The sequence below is a fragment of the Sander vitreus genome, chromosome 1 (assembly GCF_031162955.1).
Source record: "Sander vitreus isolate 19-12246 chromosome 1, sanVit1, whole genome shotgun sequence".
Classification (NCBI taxonomy): Eukaryota; Metazoa; Chordata; class Actinopteri; order Perciformes; family Percidae; genus Sander; species Sander vitreus.
The window spans coordinates 38,496,390-38,509,332 of record NC_135855.1 but is presented as its reverse complement, the minus strand read 5'-3'; the positions used below and the strand labels follow the sequence as shown (position 1 = coordinate 38,509,332).

General features: G+C 40.6%; 1 protein-coding gene across 1 annotated transcript in view; it reads right to left on the bottom strand.

Annotated features, from left to right (window-relative positions):
- LOC144520984 (CD82 antigen-like) overlaps positions 1–12,943 on the bottom strand; it is a 35,657-nt gene that overhangs the window by 18,911 nt on the left and 3,803 nt on the right. Inside the window, exons 2-3 of the mRNA XM_078255134.1 lie at positions 400–472; positions 16–88 (exon numbers count right to left, since the gene is read on the bottom strand). Coding sequence (XP_078111260.1) covers positions 16–88; positions 400–462 — 136 coding nt within the window. The 5' untranslated portion in view covers positions 463–472. The remainder of the gene's footprint in view (positions 1–15; positions 89–399; positions 473–12,943) is intronic.

Genomic DNA, 12,943 nt, shown 5'->3' with positions numbered 1-12,943 from the left:
GAAACAGGAACTCACTCAGGACGACGATGAAGCTCTGATTGTCCAGCAGGAGCCACAGTCCGAAGCCCATGATGACGCCCCCGCACAGCTGGAAGACACACACACACACACACACACACACACACACACACACACACACACACACACACATACACGTGTGAACGCTCCCAGTGTGGCCTTCAAACAGTTCAAATCAAGAGATATAGTAGTAAATAGTATTTATTTGTATTATTTATTTATATATACAACTTTAAGTGCTCATTTCATGTTGCTGTAATAATAATAAAAAAATCACTTGTGCACATGATGTGCATTGAGAACAGCTCTAAAACAGTGCATTTGCCCTTTAATGGCACATTCTTTTTTATTATTAATCATTAGTGAAGGTAAAACACTTACAAAGAAGATGAGGTTGAAGAGGAACAGGAAGTACTTGGTCGCTTTCAGGCAGCCTTGGCCCATGATGCTGGATCTGTAAACATAAGAGTCACAACATTAGGGCTGGGTACCAAATACCATCCTCCTTATAGAAAAATGCCTCCTCATTCAATAGCCAAGGAGGAAATCTCATCGGCGTCAGTGAGCCAATAAGCATGCAGCATGCTTGTACCAAGATCTGATAATGTTTGTGATTGGCTGTCGATGAGTTACTGAGTTACCACCGGAGTACGTCGAGGCCTCAAACACCACTTGAGCATTCAAAACTTGAAAATAAATAGCCCTTTTAAAGTACATTTAGAACAGATATAAAATGTGCGATTAATCTCAAGTTAACTATGGACAATCATGCGATTAATTGCAATTAAATAATGTAATCTAATGACAGCCCTAGTTTTAATATCATATAGTAATTTACAGGAACAGAGTGCAGGTGAAGTTATTGGGTGTGAGAGCAGAGCAGGATTGTGTCTCCAGAGTGGCTTTTGGGAAGAGCGTGATGTGAACAAGTGGTGACAGATGCTGCACAGACTTCCGAGGCTAAGCTGGTCCGGCTGATCATGCTCTAGGACTGGGGGGGGGGGGGTCAAATCCTCAAGGATTACACCCGCAGAACCACTACAATCACAACCTCAATCTGTGATCACGGAGGGCGGAGAGGTCCTGCCCTCTGGAACCGGATCTGTGTCTCAGATCGAGATTAGAGCTGCAACTAACCATTCATTTCTTTGTTGATCTGTCCATCATTTTCTGGATTAATCGACTAGTTGTTTGATTTATAAAAGGTCAGAAAAGGGCGTTACCGTCGTAGATTTTAATTGCGTACCTGATCATAATACTTAATAACTGATCATTTGGAATATTATGATCATCTCTGAGAGCAGACGCTGGGGAATGTTTTCACGGAAAGGAAGCAAAGTGAAAGTTATCAAATCAAAAAGTGCATTCAACTCGTATTCAACATCAGGAAAGTCAACACTGGGTCATATTTACAGAATATCCTGCCTGACAATGAACGCAGCATCTCTCTCTGTGCTTTCTCCACCTTCTCTTCTCCTCCCTGCAGCCTCCCCTCCTCTCCGCCTCTTACTGTCCAATAAATCTATGAAAATCTGGGTGAAATTGGGGCGACCTCTAGCTCACCCAGTAGAGCGTGCGCCCCATGTACATGTAGGCTGAGTCCTTTGCAGCGGCCCGGGGTTCTAGTCCGACCTGCGTGTCATCCCCCATCTCTCTCCCCCCCTTTCCTGTCTATCCACTGTCACTATCAAATAAAGGGAAAAGCCCCAAAAAACTATCTTTAAAAAAAAAAAATCGGGGTGAAATGTGTGGCTCAATGTTTCCTCCTGGCAGTGAAGCCCTGTAGCGTGAGCACAGTGCCCATGTTTCCGATCCATATTCCCATCACTGGAACTGGGTTACTGTTACATGGCTGCCTGTGCCAGTTTAGAGAGGGGGGGCAGGCACCTGCAGGGGTGACAGAGGGAAGAGAATATGCAATGGAAAAGACATTTTGGCGGTGCAACAAAGACAGATGGAAGGTATTACAGACTGTAAACAGAGCAGGCTGAAGCCTTAACAAAGAGCAGGTCAGCCTCTGATACACAGCAAGAGTCCTAAAGGAGAGACGCTGCGTTATAAGACCCCAAATTACACGCAATCTTACTTTTAGGTTTGGTTTTAAACCCTAAACTTGTGGAAAAGACAGCTGGGTAAAGATTTCACAATAGAAAAAATGGATTCAAACATAAAAAGTTAAATCCAAATAATCCATTAAACTCTTTGATTTAAATGTGGTACAATCCTGATAACCAAAATGTCAGGAGGAGTAAACAGCACAGCACAAAGAAAACAGAAAGCTATGACTGACCAGCGTTTGCAGGTTTCTGGTTTGCTAACGTTAGCCGTTAGCTCGCCACTTAGTCGTTCACCATCTATCGTTACTGTTGGATTTGGTCTTTTTTATTGGATTTGTTGACAGTAGGAATATATAAAATATAACCAGACGTATCCTTTAAAATGACATTACGGTGCCTTCAAGGCCTAAGGACTACATAATGCAGAAATCCCAAAACAAAGGCTTTGTTAAATGTAGAAAGTACCACGGAGCCACTTTGTGCTGCAGCTGCTGAGTGAATGGAAACCATGTCCGCTTCAGGAATGTACAGCGTGTTTCAATTCATTTATTGGTCTACAAAGTTGTTGGATATGGCGAGTTTTATTGAATGCCTTTAAAACAAACCCATAGGGAAGATACTATTCACAGCAGCTGCTTTTTTTACACTCAAGTCTGTGCAGAAATGTGCAAGAACAAAAATAGAAAGAAGGCATGGTCTGGAGCACATTATGAAGGCAGCGAATGTCATGACCAGAGACTTAAAATGTCGGGATTTCCCCTTTGGTTTCATTCTGAGGCCCTGTTTGCTCTTGGGTGAAAACGCCAAAATATTTTATCAGATGTGCCTTTCGTTTAGACGCCGACGGCATTTTTGGGGCTTAAAAAAACGCAAAAAGTGAAACCAGCCTCCAGAGTGGAAATCTTAAAAATGCTCCACCGTCGCGTTCCCGTCTAAAAGGGTGAAAACGCAAAAGTCTGCTTGGTCAACAGATCTGCTCACGGTGGCTCTTGTCGCGTATGCGTCTACGTCACAGGCATGCGCCAGTACAGGAAAACAACAACAAACATGTCGGATTATTTCCATATGTCGGACCTTCAGGTTGCTCTAGCAGCTTCTCGTGTGGATAGGACGTCCTCCTTCAGGATACTGCTGAAGGAATTCGGTCCATATGTCTATATACATTATGACTGGCAGGACTCCCAGTCCACGCCCTGTTGTGACTTTGTAATCCAAGGTTGTTTGGAGCAATAACTCCACCTCCTCGTCTGTCCAGACAAAATTTGCTTCGCCATGTTTTGGTTTTGCGCTACTAGAGAGAGAAGTAGAAGGAAGGTTCCACGCAGGCGTGCGGACTTGGTGGTGTTGTGTGGCAGTGCTTCACACTACCACCTAGCCGCCTGGTGTGCATACTACATCAAATTTCACACACTTTTGCATCACCATATGCACGCAGATTTCCACCCCCCCCCCCCAAAATACTTGTCTAAACAGGGAATAAAAAGTGAGAACACAACGCCACTTTTGTGTTTTCTCTTCAGATCGTTTCCGTCTAAACATTAGCCTGCGTTGTAATAAACAAACCCTTCCACTCCTCCACTCCTCCGTCTGTTCGTCACTCCTTCATTTTAATATTCCCTTCCTCCTCCTGGAGCCTCCGGGCGTACCAGGCACAACAGCTCACAGCTCTCTGGCTCTGAATGCAGCACTCGCTGAGGAGACAAGAGCAAGGGTCTCTTTCTAGGAGCACGTGGATCTGCACGAAACTTTGTATTTCAGAGTGAAAGAGTTGAATGTTTTTACTCAGTTTGGTTTCAGCATCGTACGCAGTACGGTACGATATCACGGCAGTTTTTCTTCATCCAGTTTCCAGCTGACATCACAACTCCACATATAAATACATTAAAAAAAAATCAAATAAATTAAGTTACACAAAGAAAGTTTCAGAGACAATCTGTGGTCGACTTTTTTTTTTTCCACTTTGCGTCTGGAAGTAACTTTGTTTTTACTGTGTTTAAATGTTCCAGCTACTTCTCCTCTGGTATTGATAACGTCAGCCTCCTATTTCTCTTTGGGTTGAAAGGTTGTGTTCCAGTTTATGGCGGCACGATATGAGGATAATATGCAATATGCGATAACGTTGTTGAATATCCTGATAACATTACATTACAAGTCATTTAGCTGACTTACAATTGCTATATATCAGAGGTCGCACACCTCTGGAGCAACTAGGGGTTAAGTGTCTTGCTCAGGGACACATTGGTAGATGTATCGCAGTGGGAATCGAACCCGGATCGAACCCAGCACTAAAAAAAGAATGACAGTTACATTTTAAATTGCAGTTATCTACTGATAATTTCTTTCAATTAAGAATAATTAGACAGTTGGGACTAAAAACGAGGCTGTTTCTCCACAATGTCTGTCTTCTGACAGACAGTTCGGAAGGCTTACACACTTTAAATCTCATATTAGCACACAAAACAAAACAAAATTTTTTCGAGAGACGTCGCAGCCTTTCACAATGTTTTTGTAGTTGATATCACGATGACGGTAAAAACGATATACTGTGCTGCCCTATTTCAGTTAGTTAAGTTTTAGTTAATTTAGTGTATTTTGAACATATTAAAAAAAAGAATGTAATGTAAAAATATGTACATTTGAGTACAGGCAAGAAAACACACAACACAAACTAAATCCTCAGCACACAGCTTTCAGTAACTGAATTAAATAAAGATTATTTTTTGGGGCATTTTTAGGCCTTTATTTGATAGGACAGCTTAGACATGAAAGGGGAGAGAGAGAAAGAGTGGGAATGACGTGCAGCAAAGGGCCGCAGGTCAGAGTCAAACCCGGGTCCGCTGCGTCGAGGACTGAGCCTCCGTATATGGGCGCGCACTCTACCAGGTGAGCCACACAGGCGCCCAAAGATTTAAGGTTTAAAAAAGGAGTAAAAACAAAAAAAAACTGGTATTCGTCACTTATTTATATGCATGTGTGTATATATACATACATATATGGACAGAAACGAGACATCTTCCATCTACATTTTGAATTTCTGTAAGGAACTGTTTAATCCCGCTGAGTTTTCTTTATGTCATACGTCTGATTTGTTTGTGTTTAAGCAGGTTTCTGTTTTACATCCACTTCTGAGAAAATGCAGTTGAGCCGGCCGTCGTGTCCCAAAGTGATAAGGTGTGTCTAAAACATTTGTTTTCAACTCCCTCCTGTATGAGTTGGTCACACATCAAGCTGTGAAACAAACAGAAGTTAACAGGAAGCAACTTTTCATTTCGTTTGTTCTGAGCTTTGTTTCCATATCAGCTGCTTCATGTTACGCTCCGATTCACTCTCCCAGTGTTGGAGATAATCCACTTTAAACTCTTTTCGCTGGCAAACATCTTCACATCTTTTTGTTTACGGCGCCTTTTTAATCCATGGCAGTGGTTCACTCGCTTTGACGACTTCACTGTTTGCTGACAAAGAAATGTGTGAATAAAGTTGTTTGTTTACTGTCTTTTGTACTTTTTAATTCCCCTCTCTCCCATGCTGCTGCAACAATGTGAATTTCCCCGTTGTGGGATTAACAAAAGGATTTTGAATCTTGAATACATGAAAACTACTTACACACATGCACTGCAAAATAATGGAAAAATGTTATGACTATGACAATAAATGCTCCACTAAAAGCCTAATCTGCTACATGTTTGCTTTGAAACTGACAAGAGATATTAACAGTTAGATGATTATTTTCATTACAGATATTACTTATTTATAATTTGTCCAAGTTGCCCATTTTCAAATGGCTAGTTTTAAAGCTTCTCAATGTGATGATTTGCTGCTTTTTCTTTGTCGTATCCGATTGTAAAAAGAATATTTTTGGGGTTTGAACTGTTTGAATACATCGGCTGAATCCCAAATCTCTTATTTGAGATCTCCTCACTCTTGAACCAAAAATTGTTCTGATCTCTTCTGTGAAGGCCGTCTCAAAGCTCTTATTCCTGCCCTGAAGAGCGAGGATCGAGGAGGGATCTCTGAGGAGCTATGAGCGAGGAGGGATCTCTGAGGAGCTATGAGCGAGGAGGGATCTCTGAGGAGCTATGAGCGAGGAGGGATCTCTGAGGAGCTATGAGCGAGGAGGTATCTCTGCAATTTAACGACCTAGGAAGTACCCATCATCTTGGGCTTTGGGATATTATAGCTGGCACCTTTCACATTTTAAAGACAAAACTATTGATTAAAATCAAAAGCATTATTGCCAGATTATTCGATAATGAAAGTCATTGTTAGTTTCAGTCCCACTGTAATGTGTAAGGGGCAAATGCTCATGCAATGTTTGCTATGAGGGAACTTTTGCATTATGCTGTTATTGTTAGAACATTTTAATCCTATTCTGAAAAAGATAATTTGACAGTTTGGACTAAAAACAAGGCACATTTTTCTTCTGACAAAGACAGTTCTGAAGGCTTACACACTCTTTGACTCGTGCAGAAATGTGCAGGAGGTGCGTGGAGCAACAAAAACGACAATAAACTCTTTTGTTGTCATCTTCCCTCGCTGTTCTATTTGTAGCCTGAAATTTAAATCTCATATTAGCAGAGCAGAGATGAACAAAGGAGGCGTTTATCTGAAACTCGTGTTTATCATTTAAAGTTTAACTTTGGTCAACTTGTCCCTCACATTGGCTTTTTCTCTCTTAAAGGGACAGTTACACATTTTGGGAACAGCCTAGCTCTTTCCAAACTTCAAAAACCTTCGCCTGCCAACACGTCGAAAGCTAAAGTAACATGACGCATGTGATTTGTTTTGTAAATGTATGGATTTCTTGGCAGTGAGAGGGACCCACAACAATAAAGCTGCGAGACAGAAAATCAAAACAACAAGCTAAAAGACCCTCAAATGCCCCTGTAGAGCTGCAGAGTCTGGGGATTATCTGAAGGTTCGTTGTTACAAGCAGCACTTTTGACGTTATCTACACAGTAATTTCATGAATTGTTAATATATTTAATATATGTATTGGTGCAGCTCTGAAGTGTATTTACATGCTGTGTCTTATTGCAGAAGAAGCTTCCCTTCATGTAACTCCGTTACACAGCCGACACCTCAAAATATTTTCATTATCGATTCATTTGCAGATTATCTTTCTGATTGTTTGTTTATAAAATGTGAAAGGTGCCGGCTACAAATGTCCTAAAGCCTGAGATGATATAGTCAATCTGCTTCTTTTACTTGACAAACATCACTATTGTTTCTAGGACATCGCATAGGCGTAATTTACATGTAATGTTCTGAATCTGCAGAAAGGTATCAACACTACAGCAGATGAATAAATGACATTTGCATGCATAAATGGCACAAATTATTGCAGAAAGATTCACCAGATTGCAGGAAATGAAGCGTTTGATGCTCAAAATTTCCTGGGGGACGACCACCAGACACCCCAGTTATAATGATACCCGCCTAATGTTGATACCAACGTTTTCACTAGACAGGCTGAGATCTCAACCCCCTCGGTGTTGAACCCAAAGTTACGCCCTTGGGGTACCGACCTTTTTAGGCTCTGATCGAATTGCCTCCAAAGCATCGTGTATCGAAAAATGCCTCATTATTCAATACCAAAGTTCAATACCTAAACGAGTAAATCTCATCAGCACCAGGCCAGCTGGCCAATAAGCACGCAGCATGGTTCTACCAAGATCTAATAATGCTGCCGATTGGCTGTCTAACGTTACACGTCGTAGAGACACCCAGGAAAAACAGCTCATGTGTGTATTGTATTTTGAGAGGCTTGCCTACAGTTAGTTGTAAAGGAGCGTAATGTAAAAAAGTATTGTTTAGGTATCAGTACTGAATTCGGTATTGAAACTTTTTGACAACGCACAGCCCTAATTGTTTCTGCAGATTCTTTACTCGATTCATCAATTCATCGTTCAGTCTATAAAATGTCAGAAAAGTAGCCAAAAAATGCACATCACATTTTCTCAAAACCCAAGAAGATGTATTTAAAACTGCTTGTTTTGTCCGAACGACGGTCCAAACCCTTAAATAATATTCACTTTACAATCAGAAATGACAAAAGAAAAACCGCAAATCATCACATTTGAGAAGCAAATGTTTGGTTATCGTTCCTTTAAAATTGACTAAAACTATGAATGAATTGTCTTAATAGTTGCAGATTATCCGTTGCAGCTATATTTCACACGTACACTGTATAACCAACCACACTTACACACTCTCTCAATAACACAACTCTCTCTCTCTCCTCTCACAGTCCCACTCTGACTGGACACCCAAACAATGGCAGCTTTCTTTCAGACACTATTTCCTCCCAACAAAAGGGAGAAACTTGACACACGGTGAGGCTGCTCGGGCTTTACATATCTTCGGAACAATAAAGGCCGCCGCCGTTTGAAAAGACGCTATTTTTCTCACCGTGAGACTTTGTTTTCTCAGACACCGGACACGAGCGTTAGCTTCAGACGATGTAAAGATGTTCTACGCCTCGAGGAAAGTAACTCAAGCTGCTATAAAACATGTGTGAACACGTATGCTTCCTACATGGATGTGTGACCGGCATGTTGACCTGAGAATGTCATTTTACTCCCTCACTCTGGAAAGTGGAAAGACAGACGCTTGTGGAAAGGTTTTAAGGACAGAAAGGCTTGGTGTCATATAATTGCGAGGCTTTGAATGCCTCGTGTTTTGTTTTGTTTGGCGAGTGGAATTCAAAATCAGAATTTGCCACAATAAGTTACGATTATGTGGATTTTGCCTTGGTGAGAGGTGCACACATAAACAAGCAAACATGTTAAACGTTAATATAAAATAAATAAATACAGGAACAAATATATATACACAAAATAACTGTTAGATGGGGTGGGGAGAGTGTAACATGGTTAATAATGCTTCCACTTCCCATTTACCAGAAGTACTGTATATATTTGTGTATTTTGGTTTAGCATCACTTTTAAATAATATGTCTGCGGTCGTATTTAGGGAATGACCCACCTTATGTTCTTCCCAGTGCCCGTGTGAGCGGTAAGTCATGTTTATAACACCGGGCAGTTTATTTTAAGAGATTGTTCATTTTTGTTCATTATATCCAGGGCTTTAAATCAGCTTTTTTTAATCATCAGCCAACACAGATAATAGACTTTTAAGTTACCAGCCAATCAGATCACCTCAGGTTTGTTTCACGCCGTTTCGTTTGTCTTTTCTCTCTCAGCGTTGTTCGTAACACGCTTGGCGCGTAGCCAACAGTTGTATGACACGTCACGACACAGTGTTCACGGGAAATGTAGGATTAGTACTACAAGCAGTATTGCTAGATAAAGATTATGTTTCCAAGCCAAACACACACAAAAAACCCGCCTGAATTTCTTGGCGGAAAACAGACCAATCTGGAAGCAATGAGTCAAACTGCAAATTTAAACAGACGCAGTATTATTTGCTTCATTTATCACCAGCCAAATTGGTTAGTAACGTCACAATGTTACCTGCCAAAATTCTGTTTTACAGGCATTTGGCAGGTTGGTGGGTGTTAATTTAAAGCCCTGATTAGATCAATGTATACGGTGTGTATATAGAGCAGGTTAATACGACAGGACAAATAAAGGGCCGATGAGTGTCGATGTACATATTCTAGGGCTGCAACTAATGATTATTTTCATCGTTGATTAATCGGTTGATTGATTTCTTGATTGAATCAATTTTTTGTTTGCTTAATTAGTTGTTTTGTCCACAACTCAAAGTTATTTAGTTTACTGTCACGGAGGAGTGAAGAAACTTGAAAATATTCCAGCAAGTTCTTCAAACCACACAGATATAAATATATAGTTATTCGTTCCCTCTGATACGACCCACAGGAGCGTTGTCCGTCCTCTTAGCTAAACCAGAGAACGTAACGTTCACGGTTTTAAACATGCCATTCGTACCATAGAAATAAAATGGATAGAAGTTACGGCTTATCAAAATGGTTGCCGATTAATTTAATAGTTAACAACTGATCGACTCATCTCTGCAGCTCTAGATGATGGTGTGTTCACAGTTAGAAGGATGGGGGGGGAGTCATCAAAACAAAGCGGGGTCCCCCCCCCCCGAGTGTGTCAGCGAGGGAACCCCACCCACATCCATTATCAGCGTGTTGACCGCTCGGCGGTGGCAAAACCAGTTTGGGCCTCCCAGGCGTCTCTATTCCCAGTCAACTGGAAAGGAGCAAGCTGTGCCGGTTGCCATGGCGACGGTACAGCAGGGGGAGGTCTGGGGTGTGTGTGTGTGGGAAAATGGGGTCGCTCAAATCTCATGCTTGTTGAGAAACAAAATCAGGCGCTCACTCCCACAACGTGAAGCACGTCAACAGAAACCTCTACGGAGCGTCAACAAGTCTCATTTTTCCTCTTCCACTCAAACTCATCACAGCGATCACTAAAACTCTGATCACCTTACTTCACCGCTGCTTTCAAAACTCAGGCGTGTGGGCGCCCGGATAGCTCAGTTGGTAGAGCGGGCGCCCATATATAGAGGTTTACTCCTCAAGGCAGCAGGCCCGGGTTCGACTCTGACCTGCGGCCCTTTGCTGCACGTCATTCCCCCCTCTCTCTCCCCTTTCATGTCTTCAGCTGTCCTGTCAATTAAGGCCTAAAGATGCCCAAAAAAATAATCTTTAAAAAATAAATAAATAAAAAACCTCAGGTGTGTTGTATCCTATGCTGAGCCATCTACATTAGTGATCTGCTGCCCCCTTCTTATGTTGTCAGCAGATCTTTGAGGTCCTCTGATCAGGGCTTACTGGCTGTTCCCCGTACTAAACTGAACACTAAAAGGTGACAGAGCTTTTGAAACAGCCGCTCCTAGACTGTGGAACCTCTTGTTTTAAGAGTGGCTGCCTCTGCTGACATCTTTATAAAGCAGCTAAAGACGCATCTTTTTAGTCAGGCGTTCGTTTAACCACATTGTTGACCGTATTCCTCATGTATTTTATGCTTTTGTGTCTTACTATGACCTACTGTGGTTTATTGTGCTTTTTATGATTATCGATTTGTTATAATGTAACTGTTTATTTGGCCTGTGAAGCCCTTTGTGACTCTGTCTGTGATAAGTGCTATACAAATAAACTTTACTTACTTACACTTAACCCTTGTGTTGTCTTCTGATCAAATTTGACCCATTGTCTAAATGTCTATATCAGAAATATGGATTTCTTTTTAACTACCTAATTTAGATTACCCAAAAAATAACAGAGATGATTCCATACAACGCGCGTCACAAGTACAACAAAAGATCGGCTCTTTTGGGTGTTTTGTAAATTTTTTTAGCATTTAAAACAGTATCCCGACTGAACGTTGACCCTTCTGTTATTAATCCCTCCTTTAATATTAGTCTAAATAATTCATAATTTCTGCTTTTTTAACTCAAGAATTAGGTATAATTTCCTATAAATTAGGTTTTTTATTGACCATGAATTCAAAAAATAAGTAATAAGTGTAAAACTAGTTATGAGTTGATGTTGGTGTTGTTTATACATGGTAGTGAAAAGAAGCGTTAAACATCAAAAAAGCGCCAAAAGTGTAGAAAAAAAGAGACAAAAACGTCAGAAATAGTGTTGATTTTCAGTTTTGACTGGGAGGACGAATGGAAGACAACACAAGGGTTAACCCTCCGGTTGTCCTCGGGTCAAATTGGACCCATTTTCAAAAAGTTTCTATATCAGAAATTTGGGTTTTCTTTCAAACAAATTGTCCAAAAAGAATAACGTGGATGGTTCACTACAACACTCTTAACAAGTTAAATAATCACTTCACTACTTTCATTGAATTTGGGTGTTTTGACTCAGAAAAACACAAAGTTGCAGGTCGACGGGAAGACAACACAACTACTACTAAACACAGCTTGGGGGTGGTTCTCTCCGCTCTCTTCAGACTCCTTTCTCTCGGTTCTCTCACCAGACTCCTTTGACAAAAACAGTCATCTGGTGCCTTTAGTCAAGAGATGAAATATTGACCTTTAGTCAAGAGACTAAAGGCACCAGACTTTCCTAACTAAACATTACTTTCCTAACTAAGACAAAATAACATAGATGGTGTGTATTGAATTCTTATTTATTTGTACACTCAACTCTTCAGAGGGAAAAAAAACTAACAAAACTGGATCGGCCCGTGGATCTGTTCATTTTTCCGATCCCCGATCCAGCTATTTTGTCAATATCGGGGCCGATATCCGATCTTAATATCGGATCGGTGCACCTCTAGTTTTCATCTGGATTGATGTATCAATTCAACGATCGCTGCAAAGTCAAAATATTGATACATGTCAACCTTAAGATGTGCCTTTATTTTGAAATTCATACTTTATATTTATATTTTTGTTTTAATGAAAAGGTTAGTTTTTTTATTTAAATGTCTGGAAGAGCTCAGTAGAAAAAAAAAAGTTTGATCATATTTTAGTTGCTTTGTGTGAGTTGATATAAATAGAACTGATTGTGTTATATATATATATATATATATATATATATATCGTCTCGTATCGGTCGCAGGGCCCTGAATTGACTCAAATCAAAATCGTATCATGGTAGACTTTAAGATAGCGGCAAACATCGTATCGTTGTCCAAATAATCAATATAATATATAGTACTGTTCTACAGCAACTCCGTGTTCTGCGAGGTGAAAGATTTTTTGTCACAGAAGTCTGGTGGCGTTGAAGAGAGCAGAGATCACGGCTTCAGTTCCCCGTCGTAAAGGGCTGAAAATATTCTAAATATAGCAAAGACTTAAACTGATATAGATTTCTTTAGGTGTCACCATACAACCACACTTTAAAAGATCTAAACTATGCCTTTAAATGACTTGCTTTGTCCGACCGTCAGTCCAAAACCCCAAAAGTATTCCGTTTGCTA